The sequence below is a fragment of the Mauremys reevesii genome, linkage group 10 (genome assembly GCF_016161935.1).
Source record: "Mauremys reevesii isolate NIE-2019 linkage group 10, ASM1616193v1, whole genome shotgun sequence".
NCBI lineage: Eukaryota > Metazoa > Chordata > Testudines > Geoemydidae > Mauremys > Mauremys reevesii.
Window position 1 is genome coordinate 734,514 of NC_052632.1, and position 19,445 is coordinate 753,958.

The following is a 19,445-nucleotide window of genomic DNA, read 5'->3' on the forward strand; positions in this document are numbered from 1 at the left end:
CACGGGGTGCAGGGTCTGGAGGGGAGGCTCCTGGGAAGTGGGGGGTCCCAGCCCACGGGGTGCAGGGCCTGGAGGGGAGGCTCCTGGGAAGTGGGGGGTCCCAGCCCACGGGGTGCAGGGCCTGGAGGGGAGGCTCCTGGGAAGTGGGGGGTCCCAGCCCATGGGGTGCAGGGCCTGGAGGGGAGGCTCCTGGGAAGTGGGGGGTCCCAGGCCTTGGGGGGCAGGGCCTGGAGGGGAGGCTCCTGGGAAGTGGGGGGTCCCAGCCCATGGGGGGCAAGGCCTGGAGGGGAGGCTCCTGGGAAGTGGGGGGTCCCAGACCAGGGGGCACAGGGCCTAGAGGGGAAGCTCCTGGGAAGTGGGGGGTCCCAGCCCATGGGGGGCAAGGCCTGGAGGGGAGGCTCCTGGGAAGTGGGGGGTCCCAGACCATGGGGCACAGGGCCTGGAGGGGAGGCTCCTGAGGCCTGGGGATGAGGGAACACCGGGACTGAGCCTGGGAGCTAGGGAATGACGCAGAGACGGCCCCGTACGACAGAGCCACCAGCCCCAGGACAGAGCGGACATGGGCTCAGCCCCCCACAGCGGACACTGTCATGGGGCCGTAGCCCTGACAGCGCTGAGCCGCTGGGCCCCTGGCTGGCCGGCGCCGCATCCCCACCTGCTGAGGCGTGAGCTGCACAAAGCAGCGAAGCGGCAGGTGAGGCAGCAGCGGCTGGATGGTGCGGAGGTAGCCTGGGCGCCACGTCGGCACGTCCCCGAGGAGCTGAGCCTGCAGCAGCAGCTTGGCAAAGGCGCTTTTCTGCACCCGCTTCATGTGGGGGCTGTGACTCCGCAGAGCAGCTAAGCTGGAGGGGGCGGCACATTAGAGCTGGCGTGGCCTGGAGACCCCACTGAGCTCAGCCCGCCCGGCACCAAGCTGGCTCGGCTCCCCTACCCCAGCACCCACAGGAGGCACCCAGTACCCGCTCCTCAGCCCCGGGGCACTCCCGCACTGGCCTGGACAGAACGGCCTCTGCAAGGCAGGTCGTGGGAGAGCCGGGGGTGAGAGCAGGGGCTGTGTGACCAGGTGCAGGGGGTCAGAGCTGGGGGTCAGAGCAGGGGCTGTGTGACCAGGTGCAGGGGGTGAGAGCAGGGGCTGTGTGACCAGGTGCAGGGGGTGAGAGCAGGGGCTGTGTGACCAGGTGCAGGGGCTCAGAGCTGGGGGTCAGAGCAGGGGCTGTGTGACCAGGTGCAGGGGGCTCAGAGCTGGGGCTGTGTGACCAGGTGCAGGGAGCTCAGAGCTGGGGGTCAGAGCAGGGGCTGTGTGACCAGGTGCAGGGGGCTCAGAGCTGGGGGTCAGAGCTGGGGCTGTGTGACCAGGTGCAGGGGGCTCAGAGCTGGGGGTCAGAGCAGGGGCTGTGACACAAGGTGCAGGGAGCTCAGAGCTGGGGGTCAGAGGTGGGGCTGTGTGACCAGGTGCAGGGGGCTCAGAGCTGGGGGTCAGAGCAGGGGCTGTGTGACCAGGTGCAGGGGGTCAGAGCAGGGGCTGACACACCAGGTGCAGGGGGCTCAGAGCTGGGGGTCAGAGCAGGGGCTGTGTGACCAGGTGCAGGGGGCTCAGAGCTGGGGGTCAGAGCTGGGGCTGTGTGACCAGGTGCAGGGGGCTCAGAGCAGGGGCTGTGACACCAGGTGCAGGGGGCTCAGAGCTGGGGGTCAGAGCAGGGGCTGTGTGACCAGGTGCAGGGGGCTCAGAGCTGGGGGTCAGAGCAGGGGCTGTGTGACCAGGTGCAGGGGACTCAGAGCTGGGGGTCAGAGCAGGGGCTGTGTGACCAGGTGCAGGGGGCTCAGAGCTGGGGGTCAGAGCAGGGGCTGTGTGACCAGGTGCAGGGGGCTCAGAGCTGGGGGTCAGAGCAGGGGCTATGTGAGCAGGTGCAGGGGGCTCAGAGCTGAGGGTCAGAGCAGGGGCTGTGTGACCAGGTGCAGGGGCTCAGAGCTGGGGGTCAGAGCAGGGGCTGTGTGACCAGGTGCAGGGGGCTCAGAGCTGGGGGTCAGAGGTGGGGCTGTGTGACCAGGTGCAGGGGGCTCAGAGCTGGGGGGCAGAGGTGGGGCTGTGTGACCAGGTGCAGGGGGCTCAGAGCTGGGGGCCAGAGCAGGGGCTGTGTGACCAGGTGCAGGGGGCTCAGAGCAGGGGCTGTGACACCAGGTGCAGGGGGCTCAGAGCTGGGGGTCAGAGCAGGGGCTGTGTGACCAGGTGCAGGGGGCTCAGAGCTGGTGTGAGAGCAGTGGCTGTGTGACCAGGTGCAGGGGCTCAGAGCTGGGGGTCAGAGCAGGGGCTGTGTGACCAGGTGCAGGGGGCTCAGAGCTGGGGGTCAGAGCAGGGGCTGTGTGACCAGGTGCAGGGGACTCAGAGCTGGGGGTCAGAGCAGGGGCTGTGTGACCAGGTGCAGGGGGTCAGAGCAGGGGCTGTGTGACCAGGTGCAGGGGCTCAGAGCTGGGGGTCAGAGCAGGGGCTGTGTGACCAGGTGCAGGGGGCTCAGAGCTGGGGGTCAGAGCAGGGGCTATGTGAGCAGGTGCAGGGGGCTCAGAGCTGAGGGTCAGAGCAGGGGCTGTGTGACCAGGTGCAGGGGCTCAGAGCTGGGGGTCAGAGCAGGGGCTGTGTGACCAGGTGCAGGGGACTCAGAGCTGGGGGTCAGAGCAGGGGCTGTGTGACCAGGTGCAGGGGGCTCAGAGCTGGGGGCTGATCTGGTGTGTGTGTGAGGGGACCGGGGCACACTACAGGACCCGCGGGGCACTGGGAGCCGGTTATGGGGCATGCGGGGCACTGGGGCTCAGCGTGGCAGTGTAAGGGGCTCAGAGTGGGGGGCAGTCCGGGGTGAGGTGGGGCTAGGACTGCGGCAGAGGGTGTTACAGGGGCACGTTCCAGGGCCTCACTCACACGCTCTCATTGGCCAGCAGGGCAGGCGGGACTCTCATGATGTCGGACACGGCCATGAACGGCATGAACTGCGACAGGTCAACAAAGAGCTGCGGAGTGAGCTGGGGGAAGCGGCCCATCAGCCGCGAGGCAAGAGCCTGCAGCGCCTGCTCATCCGACATGGGAACCTGCGGGAGCAGCACGTTAGGGCTCCCCGCACAGTGGCAGGACCCCAGCCGTTGGGGGACAGCTGCCCCCATGCCCACGCGAGGAGACCCCCTCCCGCGGGCCAGTGGCCACAATGCATCCTCATCTCTAAGGCACCAGCGACCCCCCCCCCCCCCCAGCGACCTACCCCCTCCCGCTGGCGCACGCTGCCCACCTGCAGCTGGGGCCAGGAGCGGTGCAGCAGGGCCAGGAAGCGCTGCACTGCCTCGCTCTCCGCCGACAGCAGCAGCTGCTGGAAATCTTCCTGCGGCATCTGCAGGTATTCCTGTGGGGAAGGACAGCGCGTCACGGCGGGGCCCACGGAGCTGTGTGGCCAGGGCAGGGCCCAGCAAGCCGAGCTAGGCTGGGCTCCCCATCAAACACACGAGCTAGTGCCAGGGCAAGGTGCATGGGCTGTGGGATGGTGGAAGCGTCTTACTGGAGTACGGGGCACCCATGGAATCTGGGGCCGCAGGGAGGGGGTGGAACAGCCCCCAGGCCCTGCTGAGCGGGGTCGGTACCTGCACAAGGACTTCCAGCGCCGGGGCACCCTCTTCTCTTTGGATCAGATCCCAGAGCACAGGCTGCTGGAGAGAGCAGGAGAGGTCTCAGCAAGGGGCTCTCCGCTAGCCCATCCCCCAGGCACCCCTCCGATCCCCGGAAGGGGAATAAGCTGCATTTGCCACTGGGGCACTGTTGCCAGGGCCGGAGGTGGGACTTCTCCAGAAGTCTGGGCTCTTTCCCTCTGTCACTCTCCTGGATTCCAGCAAACCAACAGGAGCTCTTAGTCCAGAGATGGGTCATCTGGAACCCTGGCTGTGCAGGGCCTGACCCTTCCCCACAGCGCAGGAGCCACTGGGCTGCCTGGTGCGAACGGGGCAGGGGGACGCCAGGGCAGCAGCTGGGACTGTGCTCCTGCAGTGGGCCACTGTGAAACCAGCAAGAAACTGTGTTAACCAAAGGCCCCCGGGCCCGGTGCTGCCCAACGGTGCCCAGCCTGATGGGACCCAGAGACTCAGGGGGAGGTTTGTGGGGCCTATGCAATTGCTCAGCTAGCTGTTAAATTCCCCATTAAGCCCCCATGGTTGCTGCTGGGGAGCATCACAAACAGGGCAGCTCACAGCCAGAGCTGAACGGGGGCTTGCTGACAGCCCTCGCCCCAGGGCATGACTAGGTCCTCGGCTCTCTGAGGGGTCTGCTGGAGCCACAGAGCTTGGCGCGTGGCTCTAGGCAGAAGGGCCACTCCCTCCCCACCGGGCCTGGAACCTAATCCACGAGTGCGAGGCAGGAGGGAGCGGGGCGGGTTGATCTGGGAATGTCAGTTTTACTGGGGCTGTCTGCATGGGGGATGGGAGAGCAGGGGGTGACTTTAGGTGAGGGACAGGACCTGAGCCAGGAAGTGGGGTGGGGCGAGTCGACACCTTGGCCCAGGAAACTGGACAAAGGGAGAGTGGGAGAAGGAGGGAGGGAGCCTGCTGGAGGGGTTTTGGTTTCAGTTTTGGGCTGGCTGGGAAGAGGCAGGAACCCCAGGGCTGGGGTCTAAGATCCTTGCCCCAGAGGGACCTGGCTGAGGGGTCCTGGTTGTACCTACAAGCCCTGCTTGGGACTGTGTTCCTGTCGTCTAATAAACCTTCTGTGTTACTGGCTGGCTGAGAGTCCCGGTGAATCGCAGGAAGTGGGGGGTGCAGGGCCCTGACTCCCCCACGCTCCATGACAACGGGCTCCCCAGGAATGACCCCTATGAAGGAGCTGCAGCATGCTGGCCCTGCAGAGGGTGCCGCTGCTCACCCGGCATTGCTGGCTCTGGTTCTGGGGAGATGTGTTGTGCTAGCTGGGTTGCCAGCAGTTCTCCTGTGGCTTCAAGGGGGTTCTGGACTCAGCAGCGATTCACAGAGACCTTGGTTTGCAGCTGCTCAAAGCGCCTGGTCTCCTGCTCTCTTAGCAGGTTTGCCTTCCATGCCATACACCTCTGCCCTCGGCATGCCCGACGGACACACACCAACCTGCCCTGCACATGGCATCTGCCTTGGGTTCTGCCACAACTCCTGCACTTTGGCAGGGGTTAGATGAGATGGGCTGCTGGTCCCTGTGGGTCTCTGATTTGCTTAGCCCACGCACACTGGAGGGGAGTATGGGCTAGGGAGGGGGCAGTGGGCTAGGACTCCGGAGACTACAGGTCTGTTCCCGCCCCTGCTGGGCTGCAAGCCCTCTGCAGCTGGTGTCAGGCCCTGTGAGAAGCTCAGCTTTCATGATGAACCAAGGACGTGGCTGCAGAGGGAGCCTTGAAAACAAGCCCCAGAACAGCCCTGAAAGCAGGCGGCCAAGCAGCAGACAAAATTAATTCTCTTGTCAAATCTCATGATGTTTAGGGCCTGACTCAGGGTTTCTGGCCTCCCAGGGCTGGTGACATGGTGTCCGTGCAGCATCCAGTGCTGGGGGCCTGCTCTCCGCTGGGGGTTTGTGGTCGTCAGACAGAGCTGATGACAACAGCAGTTTGGGATCTGTCTGGCACGGAGTGCTGGGCCCATGGCACATGCACAAACAACTGCACCCAAGTGGCTGTGTCAGGGTTTGCAGCCATGAGTGATCCCACACCTCGGGGGTGCACAAAGGGTTGGAGCTTAGCCCCAGCATGGCTTGTGCAGCGAACCCAGGGGCTGAGGCGGGCTGGGAGCAGGAGCCTCCCATCAGCCTGCTCACTCGCTCAGAGGCAGGGAATGGCACCACTCACGCTGAAGCAGCTCAGCAGCTCTTTCTTGAAGGAGGTGTCATGCTCCTGCCTCAGGTACTGGCCCACGGCCTGCAGGATGCTCAGGGAGTAGTTCACCTTCAGCAAGGCCCAGAAGGAGCCGTTGTCCAGGAGGCTGGAGAGCAGGATGGCCTCACTCAGCTGGTCCCTGGCTGCCTGCCCCACCTCATCCAGCTCAGAGGAGGGCAGGGTGAAGTCCAGCAGGAGCAGGAGATAGTTCATGCTGAGGATCCAGCGGGAAGTCTCCTCCTCGCAGTGCGTGAGCTGGGACACCAGCCCCAGCAGGTAGGACGCAGGGTCCCGGCAGAGCCAAGATGCATCCACGTGAGAGGAAATAGGCAGGGTGTCCAGGAGGCGCTGCAGGAAGCACTGTCCATTCTGCAGGGAGTCCAGGCAGTGATCCATGAGCCAGGGGTGGGAAGACTCCAAAGACTGGAGGAGGGAGGAATTCTCACACACCAGCTCCTGGAAGCGAGCAGGGTTCACCTCCCGGCACTGCTCCACCAGGCTAGCATTCCTGAGTGCCTGGAGGCTCCAGGCATGGAAATTGCAGGGATCAGAGTTCCTGGGCAGCGAGGAGTTCAGTGTCTTTGTCTGGAGCTGGTGGCCGTGGCAGAGTCTGGAGACCCAGGTACTGCTATTTGCGGGCACCGCCTGCAGGCTCTCATTGGTGCACAGCCGCTGAGTCCAGAGAGTCTGGTTTTCCAGAAAGCAGCTCCAGAAATCCTCCTGGCTCCAGGGGGTCCCAGGCAGCCCCTCTAGACAGCTGTCACCTTTGGGGGGTAGGGAGAGATTGGTACACAACTGCTCCATCAGAGGCTGGTTGGGACTGGGCAGCTGCAGCAGGGAGGCATTGCTGCAGACCGTGGTGTTGAACTGGCCAGGGAAGTACTCCCTGCATGTCCTCACCCACATGGAGTCCCCGCTGGGGGAGGAGAAATACCAGGCGGAGCTGGAGCATGCAGCCCCCAGGTCTGAAGGAGGCGGGCTGGAGCTGTCTGAGCCATTGAATAGGCTGCAGTAAAGATACACAGTGAAGCTGGAGATGCCGGGCAGGCCTGGGATAGTGTCATTGCAAGCAGACTCCAGAACCTCGGCGGAGGGCCAGGATGCACCCCAGGCGTCTCCAGATGCCCTCTTTGTGACGTGGGGGGGCTTGCGGGCAGGCTGCAGGCAGCTCAGGACTGGTGGAGGAGATGGAAAGGTCCTAGACTTGAACCCTAGGGTCCGGGCGTTCCAGCTGATGTTATGCCTGATGCCCCTGTTAGCAGCAGACAGAGGAGCTGGTCACACACCTCGCTGAGCCTCCCTCACCCTCTCCCTGGAGCCCATCTGCATGGGCTGGGGAAATCCCACACGCTCGCCCTCGCCCCAAACCCTCTGGCCTTGCAATCCACACTCTGCCGTCTCAGCCCTCCCACCACATCCCCCACACTCGGGCCCTGCCTCACTGCAAACCCCTCAGCCACCCCCTAGCCACGAACCTCCTCGCCCACAGCATAAACTGCCCCCGCCCCCAGTGGGTGGTCCTCCTCCTCTGTGCAGCACTCAGCGTTCGCCTGGGACCCGGGCCCCAGCCACGAACCTCCTCGCCCACGGCATAAACTGCCCCCGCCCCCAGTGGGTGGTCGTCCTCCTCTGTGCAGCACTCAGGGTTCGCCTGGGACCCGGGCCCCTTTCACACCGAGTCCCACAACTTCCCCGCCTGACCCCAGTCCCCCCAGGCCAGGAGAGCCCCCTCCCACCCCAGGCACCGCAGCCTGTCCCAACGCAAGGCCATGGGGGGCGTCAGCACCTGTGGGGGAACCAGCTCCATACACAACCTGATTGTTAGGGGGTGTCACAGCCACCGCTGCCATGTGCCCTGCGATATCCCAGCCCCTCAACTAGCCCAGCTCCCTCCTGCCTTTGCAGCCCCTGGCCACGGGGAAGGAAAGGGATGTCTCTTTCTGTCCTCCCCCCAGGAGGCCAGGGACGCAGGCACACAGCTCATGGGCCCAAGGTGGACCCAGCAGCTAGCACTCCCCTGCCCCAGCCCAGCCAGGCCCCACTCCGAGAGCTCCTCCAGCAACTCTCCCCAGGCGGACGAGCAGTCGGCTCTGGAGCTAGGCCATGGCCAGAGGATGGTTATGGCCGAGGCTTCTTTGCTGAAATCCCAGGAGCCCCTGAGCCCAGGCCCAGGGTGACCCTGCGTGGAGCCCGGGCATCAGCAGGGGCTTTCCATCTAGGAGTGCTGGGAGCCCGTGGCTCTGACTGCTGGCCACGCGCCGGCCCATGCCCATGACTCACCACAGCAGAAGCTGCTGCAGGGTCCCTGAAAAAGGAGAAGGGAAGGAATGAGTGAGCGTCTGGAGCCAGGCTGTGCAGCCCGGGCCTGGCGGGCCTGGGGCCTCAGTGCCCCACGAGTCCTGGGAAGGAACGACTCACCTACGGTGCACTTCCCCTCTCGATCCGACTGAGGGACGCCGAGGGCCACCGAGACCTTGTCCACCAGCAAACCCGTCACACGCGAGACCTTCCTCCTGAAGCTGGGGTAGAGTGATCGGCCCATCCTCCGCAGGAGGCGCTGCTTGGCCTCCTCCAGGGCCCCCCAGAGGGTGTCTGCAGAGTCCAGCCCTGGCTGCTTGGTCCGGGAGATCTGCAGGAGGTTGCTGGCATTGGGGTTCAGCTCTCGGATGGCCCCGGGCACCACGTGGAAGGGTTTAAAGCGTTCAGAAGCCAGGACGGGGCCCGCAGGCTGCAGACGAACCCTTGGCTTCCAGCTGGTGCCTTCAAAGAGCTTCAGCAGTTGTGACACCCAGTCTGTGCTGGAGCTGCAGTTCCCCCGGCCTGTCACGGGGCAATCGGTGCCCTGCAAGCCAGGGCTGCCCTGGCCCAGCACCCCAGTGAGCAGCGCCTGGGCCAGAGCCTCCCGCAGGCTGCTAAGCCGCGCCCAGTTCTGCTGCAGGAAGAGGAGCAGGCTCTGGTCTCTGCTGAAGAGGCTCAGCAGGCTGCGGATGAGGCTCAAGAGCATGTCCCAGTCACGGCTGCCCCTCAGCGAGATCAGAACATCCCTCAGCTGCAGAGCGGGGCTCGGGGAGGGCTGAGATAGGAGGTGCTGCAGCAGGCTCCCCCAGGGCATGGCCCCCAGTTCGTCCAGCTTCTGCTGCTCGAGGTGCATGGAGACGTTGTACAGAAAGCCAGAAATCTGGCTCCTGCTGCCGCGGCTCTGCCACAGGGCCTGGAGGGGGGAACTCCTGACCGTAGGCAGGATCCCCAGGGACTCCAGCCCCACCAGCACGCTCCTCACCAGAGACTTCACGTCCTCCTGCCGCCTCAGGCCTGCTGGAAAGCTGGACAGGACTGAGCCACCCGACTGCCGCCCACCCTCCAGCATCAGGAAGGAGATGAGGTCTCGGACCGGGACCCTGTGCCCTTCTGGGGCTGCTCCTGCAGGGGAAGCCAAGCTGGCTGAAACGGCATGGAGCAGGGCCCCCGACTGAGAACAAGGGTCACCCCCATACCAGTCAAGGACCCCATCTCCCTGCCCAGTGACTGTGAGGCCACATCACCCTGCAGCTGGTGAACAAGCAGCAATTCCCAGCCAATCAGGTGCAGCACATTAGCCTCCAGAGCTGCCCACCCGCAAGCTGGGCTCGGGCCCCGCTGCCTGGCCACCTGGGAGCACGCTGGGGCAGGGCTGGTGTCTCTCAGCTCTCTGCCAAGCGCATGGTGCCCGTCAGGGCTCCATAAGGCAGGACCTCCCCCAGCAGCTGGCTGAGTGACGGGCGCTCCCCAGCGTGTGTGGGGCCGGGACTTGGCGCGCATCCAGCTCTACCAATGGGCGACACCTGTCTCAGCCTTCCCCAGGTCTCCGAGAGGCGCTGAGCACCTGCAGCTCCCCGTGCCCCAGCTCTGTGCCTCTCCAGGAATCACTGGGCCCACCTGTGCACGTGACAGTGCCTGGGCTCTCTGCACCCCCCTTTGCACGTTCACATCCCTGTGGTCACCGCTGTAGCAAGGCACACGCCACTCCTCCTCCGTTACTTGCAACTGGTGCGTCCCTAGCTTATAACTAAAATTCTTGTTAGTCATCCCTAAATGCATAACCTTACACTTCTCACTATTGAATTTCATCCTGTTACTAATGCTCCAGCTTACAAGGTCATCCAAATCTCCCTGGAGGATATCCCGATCCTTTCCCGAATTGGCAATACCTCCCAACTTGGTGTCGTCCGCAAACTTTATCAGCCCACTCCTACTCTTGGACCGAACCTTGAGGAACTCCACTAGTGACCCTCCAACCTGACAGTTCCCCTTCAATACTACCCTCTGCAGTCTCCCTTTAACCAGCTCCTTATCCACCTCTGGATTTTCATTTCAATCCCCATCCTTTCCAATTTAACCAGTAATTCCTCATGCGTATCAAACGCCTTACTGAAATCTAGATATATTAGATCCACTGCATTTCCCTTGTCTAAAAATCTGTTACTTTCTCAAAGAAGGAGATCAGGTTGGTTTGGCACGATCTACCTTGTAAATCCATGCTGTAAACTATCCCAGTTGCCATCGGCCTCCTGCTCCGTAACCACTCTCTGGGCTTTAAATTTTTTCCATGACTTTGCATACTACAGATGTTAAACTAACAGGCCTGTAGTTACTACTTTTTTTTTTTTTTTGAATATAGGAATAAACTCGTTATAATAATCAGTCCAATGGTACAATCCGAAAATAGAGATTTATTAAAAAATCATCGCTAACGGGCTAGCAAATATCTCGCTAGTTTCCTTAATATTCTAGGATGAAGATTATCCGGGATTAGCTGTTCAAGTTTTTTTCACTCCCGATACCATAAATGTCTACCCCCATATCCTCATTCCATTGGTCCCTGTATCACTATTCCTTAGCCCTTCATTAGCCTCATTGAAGACCGAGGCAAAATATTCGTTCAGATATTGTGCCATTCCAAGATTATCCCTCTCCCTCCGTTCAAAGTTTGTCCCACTCCTTCTTCTTTTTTTTTTTCCTATTTATATGGCTAAAAAACCTTTTCAATAAGTTTTAATCCAGTCCATCTCACCCTTTGCCTTTTGCCTTTTTCACTTCCCTACACTCTGACCCCTCATAAGGTAGGTTTCTTTGCTGATCCCTCCCATTTTCCAGTCCTTAACTTTCTGTTTTTTCTTAATGACCCCTCTGAGACGCTTGCTCATCCAGCTCGGTCTAAAACTGCTACCTACGAGCCGTTTTCCCTTTCTTGGGATACATGCCTCTGACATCTCCTGCAACTTCAACCTGAAGTAACCCCAGGCGTCATCTGCCCTTAGATCCCTAAATATGTTAGGCCAGTCTACTTCCCTCTAACTAGTTTAGTTTAGTTTAGTAAAGTTAGCCTTTTTGAAATCAAAAACCTAGTCTAAGATGCACTATTGATTATCCTCTCATTTATTTTGAAACGAATTAGCTCATGATCACTCGAGCCAAGGTTGTCCCCTTGAGGTTGAGCCAAGGGATGTGAGGCTAGTGGGGCCCTGCACGACAGCAGCCTGGCTTTCTGCTCCCTGCTGTCCCCTGCTTCCCTTGTGAAGCTGAGACGCTGCCTCTCAGGAATGTACCCCAGGAAGAGACGCTTTACATGCCGATGGCCCCCATCTCCTGCACCCACACTCACCCTTCGCACGCCGACGCCCCCCATCTCCTGCACCCACACCTCTTCGCCGCACGACCCCCATCTCCTGTACCCACTCACCCTTCGCACGCCGACGCCCCCCATCTCCTGTACCCACACTCACCCTTCGCACGCCGACGCCCCCCATCTCCTGTACCCACTCACCCTTCGCACGCCGACGCCCCCCATATCCTGTACCCACTCACCGACGCCCCCATCTCCTGTACCCACTCACCCTTCGCACGCCGATGGCCCCCATCTCCTGCACCCACACTCACCCTTCGCACGCCGACGCCCCCCATCTCCTGTACCCACTCACCCTTCGCACGCCAACGCCCCCCATCTCCTGTACCCACACTCACCCTTCGCACGCCGACGCCCCCCATCTCCTGTACCCACTCACCCTTCGCACGCCGACGCCCCCCATCTCCTGTACCCACACTCACCCTTCGCACGCCGACGCCCCCCATCTCCTGTTCCCACTCACACTTCTCACGCCGACGCCCCCCATCTCCTGTACCCACACTCACCCTTCGCACGCCGACGCCCCCCATCTCCTGTACCCACTCACCCTTCGCACGCCGACGGCCCCCATCTCCTGTACCCACTCACCCTTCGCACGCCGACGCCCCCCATCTCCTGTACCCACTCACCCTTCGCACGCCGACGCCCCCCATCTCCTGTACCCACACTCACCCTTCGCACGCCGACGCCCCCCATCTCCTGTACCCACACTCACCCTTCGCACGCCGACGCCCCCCATCTCCTGTACCCACTCACCCTTCGCACGCCGACGCCCCCCATCTCCTGTACCCACTCACCCTTTGCACGCCGACGCCCCCCATCTCCTGTACCCACACTCACCCGCTTGGGGCAGAGGTTGCAGCAGAAGCAGCCAGAAGCACCAGGGGGACAAAGCCATTTCTCTGTGTTCTTATGCAGGGCAGGAGTCCCCAGAAGCCAGAGGCTGGGGAAGCTGGTGGTCCCAGGGGTGTTCAGCCGGACTGGGGAGCAGGGAGATTGCTGCCAGGGAACAGGACCTGTACCATGACACCAGACGCTGAGCGGGGCTGGCAGGCGAATCCCAGCTCACCTGATCTCTTTCCACCCCCGGCTGAGCATTACTTACACCCAGGAAGGAGGAGTCCAGCTCAGTGCTCACCTTACACTTTCCACTCAAAGGAAGGGGAGGGGAGGGACGCCAGAGACTGCCAGGGCACGAGGGCCAAGGGGCAGGCGCCAGAGGCTGCGCTGGAACTCAGGAGAGCTGTGTTTGTTTCCTGGCTTTGCCACAGACTCCCCTTGTAGCTTTTGGAAAGTCACTTGGGCTCAGATCTATTGAAATCAATGGACGTGAAGAACCACAATTTGGTCAGGGTCCGTGCAGCCCCCAGCACCCGGGGGCCCCCATCTCGGTTGGGGTCTGTGCAGCACACGGCACCAGAGGGCCCTCATCTCATAAGAACATAAGAACAGCCACACTGGGTCAGACCAAAAGTCCATCCAGCCCAGTATCCTGTCTGCCCACAGTGGCCCCAGAGGGAGTGAACCTAACAAGTAATGATCAAGTGATCTCTCTTCTGCCGTCCATCTCCATCCTCTGACAGACAGAGGCTAGGGACACCATTCCTTACCCAGCCTGGCTAATAGCCATTAATGGACTTAACCCCCCCCCCGGCACCAGGGGTCCCCCATCTCGGTAGGGGTCTGTGCAGCCCCTGGAAGCATGGGTCCAATCTTGGCTGCTGGCTCTCGGTGCTCTGGGACTACCAGCATTAATGATAATAGCTAACACTGAAGGGCCAACGTGCACCAGGAGGAGGACGCATTGCAAGAGGCAGACGCACCTTACCTGGTGATGGGGGAGGGGAGAGCAAGGTGCATGCCCTCCTGGCGTGCCCTCTCTGTCTACCCCGGTGCCCTTCCGGCTCTGTGCCCAGACAGAGCCCGAAGCTGCAGGGCGAAGGCAGGGAGATGCAAGTGCCCCTTCAGCTCGGCAGCAGGGGGAAGGGTGAGCACGCACTGACCCCTGGGCTCGCCCACAGGACAGCAGCAGGTGCTAACTTGGCCCCCAGCCAGGGTAGCAGCACAGGCCCAGGGATCAGGGCTAGGACCCCCATTAGCCAATTCCTGACCCCTAGAGGAAGAAGGGCCTGCAGGATCTGTGCCCCATTGACATTTCTCTGCCAGTACTGAGAGGGACCATGCCCCACCCTCCCATACGGGCTGCTCCCCTCCCCCCACTGATAGAGCCCGACCCCCCACCCTCCCATCCAGACTGCTCCCCTCCTCCCACTGATAGAGCCTGACCCCCTCCATGCAGACTGCTCCCCTCCCCCACTGATAGAGCCTGACCCCCACCCTCCCATACAGACTGCTCCCATCCCCACTGATAGAGCCTGACCCCCACCCTCCCATACAGACTGCTCCCTCCCCACTGATAGAGCCCGACCCCCACCCTCCCATACAGACTGCTCCCCTCCCCACTGATAGAGCCTGACCCCACCCTCCCATACAGACTGCTCCCCTCCCCCACTGATAGAGCCCGACCCCCCACCCTCCCATACAGACTGCTCCCATCCCCCCACTGATAGAGCCTGACCCCCACCCTCCCATACAGACTGCTCCCATCCCCCACTGATAGAGACCGAGACTTTCCCCCACCTCTGTACCAATAGCCCATCTCCCAGGCCCTCCTGTGCCCGCAGCCCAGCCCCCCAGCCCTGGTACCAGCAGCCCAGCCCCCTCACAGGGCTCAGCACTCGGAGAAGCTGTGCACAATCGATGTATTTGTCCTGCCATACCTGACACTGCGGGTCTCTGCTCCGACAGCCCCTGGCGCGAGCCTGTAACCTGAGGCCTGTCCCTGCACAGCCTGGCTGATCTCCGCCAGCCCGGATGCCTCTGCCCGTGAACAATGGCCTGCCTGCTCCATTATTGATGTCTTGGGCCATGGCCTACTGGGCTCCCTGCACCAGCAGAATAATTAAGGAGACTGGGAAATGTCCTGGGATGGGGGCAGCTGCCTGCCTTCTCCCAGCAGCCGGGCCCGGTCACCCTGACAACTGGGGGTCTGCAGGACAAAGAGACCCTCCACCTCCAGGCCCAGAGGACAGCTGTGCTGCATGCCAGCTGGGCTTCACCTGCCCATGCCGGGCGCTGTGCGTCCTACATGGCAGGTTAGAGCCCACGCTGGGGCACCCTCGCCCAGATGCTTCTCCCTGGTGAGTGTTTGCATCTCAGCTCAGTTCCGCATGCTGGAAAGGCCACGGGGTGGGAGCTGCGGGGGGATGGAGACCCAAGAGCTCACCGTGTGGCACGTTCAAACAGCGGGACGAGCTGGGGAGGCAGCCAGGCCCCAGACGCTCCTGACCACTTGGCCATGGGACCCTGCCTTCATCTGCAGAATACGGCCAGGAATCTGACATACTGACCCTCACTGGCCGCCTGAACTGGTCATGGGGCAATACCTGCTTCCAGGCCAAGCAGACACAAGAGAGGTCGGCACAAAACAGGATACAAGCATCAGTCCAGCTGCGGTGGGCCGGCCGTGGGGCGTCACAGCTCCCTCCTGGGCAGGCGACTGAACAGCTGCTTGGACAAGCAAGGAGGTAAATAAAATCAGCTACATCCCCCTCTTTCCCCCCCAGCCCAGTGTGAGTGAGGGGAGTGGAGAGCAGGAAGGGGAGGACGTGACCTCAGGGAAGGGGCGGGGCAGGGGCAGGGGCAGGGCAAGGGTGTTTGGGTTTGTGCAATTAGACAGTTGGCATAATTAGCTTGCTTGATTTCATGTTTGGGGTTCATTTGACCATTTAGTTCCCTCTACAATGGCAAATGGGCAAACAGGTCAAGGGGCAGGAATTTCTGACCTTGACAAATATCCCAGGGAAGGGCTGGGCCCCAGGCTAGGGTTAGGGGGCTGGGAGCCAGAAGCTGCTCAGAGAAGATTCTTGTCTGTGGAGTCTGAAGGGTTAAGGCGAGTCACAGTCACTCTGAGGATCCCACATCCTGGATTCTGAGCGGATGAGGAGGCTGGTTTTCCTGAAGTGTTTGACATTCACCTTTAAGAGACTCAGCCCCTTGAGGGTTTGGACTGACTGGTCTCACCCAGGAGTCCAGGGCTTGGCCCCTTCCAGAACTTGGGGGTTCTGGCCCCTTTGCCCTGCTGGTCGTCTGCCAAGCAGCCCCCTGACGGGACTGCTCCCCTCCCCAGCTCACAGGACGCAGTGGTTTTTCCTTTCAGCTCTGCATGTGACTCTCCAAAGCCTGAACTCTGCAGCAAACTGTTCCTTAACATGAAAATTGCTCCCATTGCTCACCATAACCTCAAAATTGTCACAAGCAGAGAGCCCCGGCAGTTTCTCCCTCACACTTCTCCAGGGATGCAGGAGGCAGGAATACCTCAGCTGCTCCCCACCCCCAAGGCAGACACACTGGTTCAGTTTCCCTGCTCCCCATAACTCTGTCCACACAGACAGCAGACACCCTCCCCCCATCCCACTCAAGGATAGGGCATGAGATCACCTATTGTTCACAAAAAGACAGAGTAAAGGAAACTCCAGATAAGGGCAACATCAACACAGGTGATTAGAGGCCTGGAGGGCAGGGCCCAGGGTTGCAAATACAAGGTGAGACTAAGGCCTTGTCCACGCACAATTTTTACACCACTGTAATTTTAAAGTGGTGCAGACCCCGGGTATAAACAAGCCCTAAAGCTGCTTAGCTGGGAAAGCAGAACAAGACAGAACAGGCTACACCGGGGATGTAAAATGAGCCAGCTAGGCCCCTCTTTACTCCTGTCCCAGGATCTGAGAACAACAGAGCAGCGAGTGAAAGCCAAAAGCTACAAAGTCAAAGCTGACAGAAGGGAAACCCAGGGCTTTGGCAGCATCAAGCTAGTCTGCAGACCTTGCTGCACCAGAGTATTACTGAGGCAGGCCAGCTACCACACAGCTGGGGCAGGATTACACAGCTGCTACCCCTCCTGCTTCTGGGGTCACCAGCTGGGGACCAGGAATGGCATCTCCCTGGACCAGGGCTCAGAACATCTCTGCAGCCCCCAGTATTGGACAGTCTTTGGGAAATAGCTGTGAGGCAGTGATGGGGGAGGGGGAGCCGTGCTGTCAATGTCTTTGAGGGGTGTGCTGCGCACACACCCTAGCTGCAAATCCTCTGTCTACACTGTGGCTGATAGAGGAGGGTGGGTCTCACAGGCAGATTGCAGCTAAGGGGGTTAGACTTATTAACAGACATTAAAACTTTTGCTGCTAGATTCTCCCATCCCTCCTCTTTGCCAGATGGCCCAATAACCCACCCCACGTGATAGCCCTTGGAGAGCAGTGAAAGGAAGCCACGGCCAGGTTCTGAACCGAGTCACTGTCCCAAGGCCCATTATCCCCCACTCCCCCAGCTGCCAGGGGCACCTCCCTTCTGGTCTCCACTGACCAGGAGCTCTGCAGCCCACCCCAGCCCTGGGGCAGACAGAGGTGGCCCTCTCCCAGGGAGGTGCCAGCTCCAGCCCGCCCCGGCCCAGAGAACAGGCAAGGAGGCACTTTCAGCCGCTCCTCCCTTCCCAGGCTGGAGGGAGCTGAGTTTGGAGCAGCCAGGGGAGGAGGGTCTGGGGCCTGCAGAGAAGTGGGGTAGGGGGGAGCCTGGACGGGACCGGGACCGGGACCGGGACTGGCCCTCCGCTTAACACCACACCGGCCCGGCCCGGCCCGGCCCACGTGTCTGGGGCGCTCCCACCTCAGAATAAGCCCCGCCTCTTATCGTACAGACCCCGCCCCGATCCGCCCCTTTCTGCGGCTTTGGCCAATCCGCGTGCGGGGGAGGGAGTCCTGTGGGCGGGGCCTGTCCCGCGGAGAGCGGGTTTAAAACTCGCGCGGGCGGCCGGGGAGCTCCGAGGCGGTGTCATGCGGTCTTTGCTGGCGGTCAAGCTGGGCTGCCTGCTCGGGCTGCTGCTCCTGCCGCTGCTCTGCGGGCTGCTCCCCGTGCGGCTGCGGGGCGCGGGTGGGTGCGGGCCGGGGTCTCCCGGGGGGAAGGGAAGGGATGAGGCCGGGATCCCGCCCGCGCGGGCCGGGGTCTCCCGGGGGGAAGGGGAGGGATGAGGCCGGGATCCCGCCCGCGCGGGCCGGGGTCTCCCGGGGGGAAGGGATGAGGCCGGGATCCCGCCCGCGCGGGCCGGGGTCTCCCGGGGGGAAGGGATGAGTCCGGGATCCCGCCCGCGCGGGCCGGGGTCTCCCGGGGGGAAGGGAAGGGATGAGGCCGGGATCCCGCCCACGCGGGCCGGGGTCTCCCAGCGGGGGGGCCGCCATGCTGACTATTCCCTCTCCGGAGCAGGGACTCGCGGGCGGTGGCGCAGCTTCGTCGGCTGCGTGGCCGGAGGCATCTTCCTGGCCGCCTGCCTGCTGGACATCGTCCCTGACTCCCTGTCTGACATGCGGGAGGAGCTGCGGAGCCAGCGGATCACGGTAGGGCGCCCCCCGACCCCCAGAACAGCGCTGGGATGGGCAGAGCCCTGGGGGCCAGCTGGGCTGGCTGTTCCTCCCGGGTCCCTGCTGCAGTCCCCCCCCCTCCCCCCAGCTGGCTGCGGGGTCGTCTCCACCGAAGCAGGTCACTAGTGGTGGGTTGCTGCCCAGGGAGCTGCTCTGCTGGGTTGGGGGGCTGGACCCCTCTGCTGGGGCCAATGCTCTCTCTGCTTCCCCAGGTGGACTTTCCCTTTCCTGAATTCGTCCTGACTCTTGGCTTCCTGCTGGTTCTCATAATCGAGCACGTGGTCCTGGACTGCAGTGAGCGGAGAGCAGGGGAGGCTACCCCCCTCCTCCCCTGTGGGGAGGCCACCCCTCAGCCAGCAGGCACTGGTGAGTGGGTGGTAGAGACGGGTGTGCCCCACTTGCCTGCAGACTTCCGGGCCCACTCGTCCTTCCGCTCCTTTGTCCTCTTCCTGTCTCTGTCGGTGCACTCGCTGTTCGAGGGCCTGGCTGTGGGGCTGCAGGACACGGAGTCCAAGGTGCTGCAGATCTGCATTGCCATCCTGGTGCACAAGAGCGTGATTGCTGTCAGCCTCTCCCTCCTGCTGCTCCAGAGCCAGGTCCCCACCCGCTGGTTTGTGGCTTTGATTGGCACCTTTGCCCTCATGTCTCCCCTTGGCATCGCAGTGGGGATTGTGATGATGCAGAACCCGGGCCCCAGCAGCACCATGGCCCAGTGCCTGCTGGAAGGGATCGCTGCAGGGACCTTCGTCTATATCACCTTCCTCGAGATCCTGCCTCACGAACTGAGCTCCCCAACGTGCCGCCTGCCCAAAGTGCTCTCCGTGCTGCTGGGCTTCTCAGTCATGGCTGCCTTGCGCTTCCTGGGCTGATGCCATTGGCCCTGCTTGGGCAGCTGCTGGCTGCGCTCACATGTACTGAGGCAGACACTGGCCTGGGAAACCGTCAGCTGCAGGTTCAGCCCCTGCTACCAGAGTGTCTCCTAGAGATGGACTGGGATGAGTTTTGGGGGTGGGTTCAGGGCAGCCTGGTTTTTGCTCTGGAGACACAGTAGGGCCTGGATTATGCTGTTCATGAGCAGAATGCCTGCGCTCGGGCCGGCAGGTGAGGCGACCGTGTAAATGCCTGGTCACCATCACTCACATTGTGGTGATGAGGGGTGTTCACAAAGCAGCCCCTCCATTTTATCCTTTTAAACGTCTGTCAAACTGATTTTACAAGTGGAAATGGTGTGGCATGTATTAAAGACTCTGCTGTGCCCAGGAAAGCCAGTTCCCTCTACCCACTGCTGGGGGAGGTCTGGGTTCTGGCAGGAGATGGGCTCCATGGGGTGTGCCCGTGTGTGTGTGTGGGGGGGTGCATCTCCATCGCATGGGAAAGGCAGAGAGCTGATCCTGTGAGATGTCTTTGAGTGTGGTGGCTGGGCAGGGCCAGAGCCAGCCCTGAAACTGCTGCCCCAGC

At 62.0% G+C, this 19,445-nt stretch overlaps 2 protein-coding genes across 2 annotated transcripts in view; one reads left to right on the forward strand and one right to left on the reverse strand.

Moving 5' to 3' along the window:
* Window positions 1-11,598, reverse strand: part of STRC (stereocilin) — a 42,201-nt gene extending 30,603 nt beyond the window's left edge. Inside the window, exons 1-8 of the mRNA XM_039491720.1 lie at window positions 11,497-11,598; window positions 8,274-9,324; window positions 8,136-8,160; window positions 5,829-7,107; window positions 3,619-3,681; window positions 3,273-3,383; window positions 2,912-3,078; window positions 656-842 (exon numbers count right to left, since the gene is read on the reverse strand). Coding sequence (XP_039347654.1) covers window positions 656-842; window positions 2,912-3,078; window positions 3,273-3,383; window positions 3,619-3,681; window positions 5,829-7,107; window positions 8,136-8,160; window positions 8,274-9,324; window positions 11,497-11,598 — 2,985 coding nt within the window. The remainder of the gene's footprint in view (window positions 1-655; window positions 843-2,911; window positions 3,079-3,272; window positions 3,384-3,618; window positions 3,682-5,828; window positions 7,108-8,135; window positions 8,161-8,273; window positions 9,325-11,496) is intronic.
* A 5,790-nt stretch (window positions 11,599-17,388) lies between these two features.
* On the forward strand, window positions 17,389-19,310 carry LOC120374023 (zinc transporter ZIP1-like). The gene is made up of 3 exons (XM_039493213.1): window positions 17,389-17,502; window positions 17,833-17,963; window positions 18,200-19,310. The coding sequence occupies exons 1-3, from the start codon at window positions 17,406-17,408 to the stop codon at window positions 18,854-18,856; spliced, it is 885 nt and encodes a 294-aa protein (XP_039349147.1). The 5' UTR covers window positions 17,389-17,405; the 3' UTR covers window positions 18,857-19,310.
* The last annotated feature ends 135 nt before the right edge of the window (window positions 19,311-19,445 follow it).

Bases quoted from the DNA above. Each gene is read 5' to 3' on its own strand.
- LOC120374023 (XM_039493213.1), top strand. From the start codon at position 17,406: ATGCGGTCTTTGCTGGCGGTCAAGCTGGGCTGCCTGCTCGGGCTGCTG. The intron at 17,503-17,832 runs GTGGGTGCGGGC...TCTCCGGAGCAG, and splicing joins CGTGCGGCTGCGGGGCGCGG to GGACTCGCGGGCGGTGGCGC. The intron at 17,964-18,199 runs GTAGGGCGCCCC...CTGCTTCCCCAG, and splicing joins TGCGGAGCCAGCGGATCACG to GTGGACTTTCCCTTTCCTGA.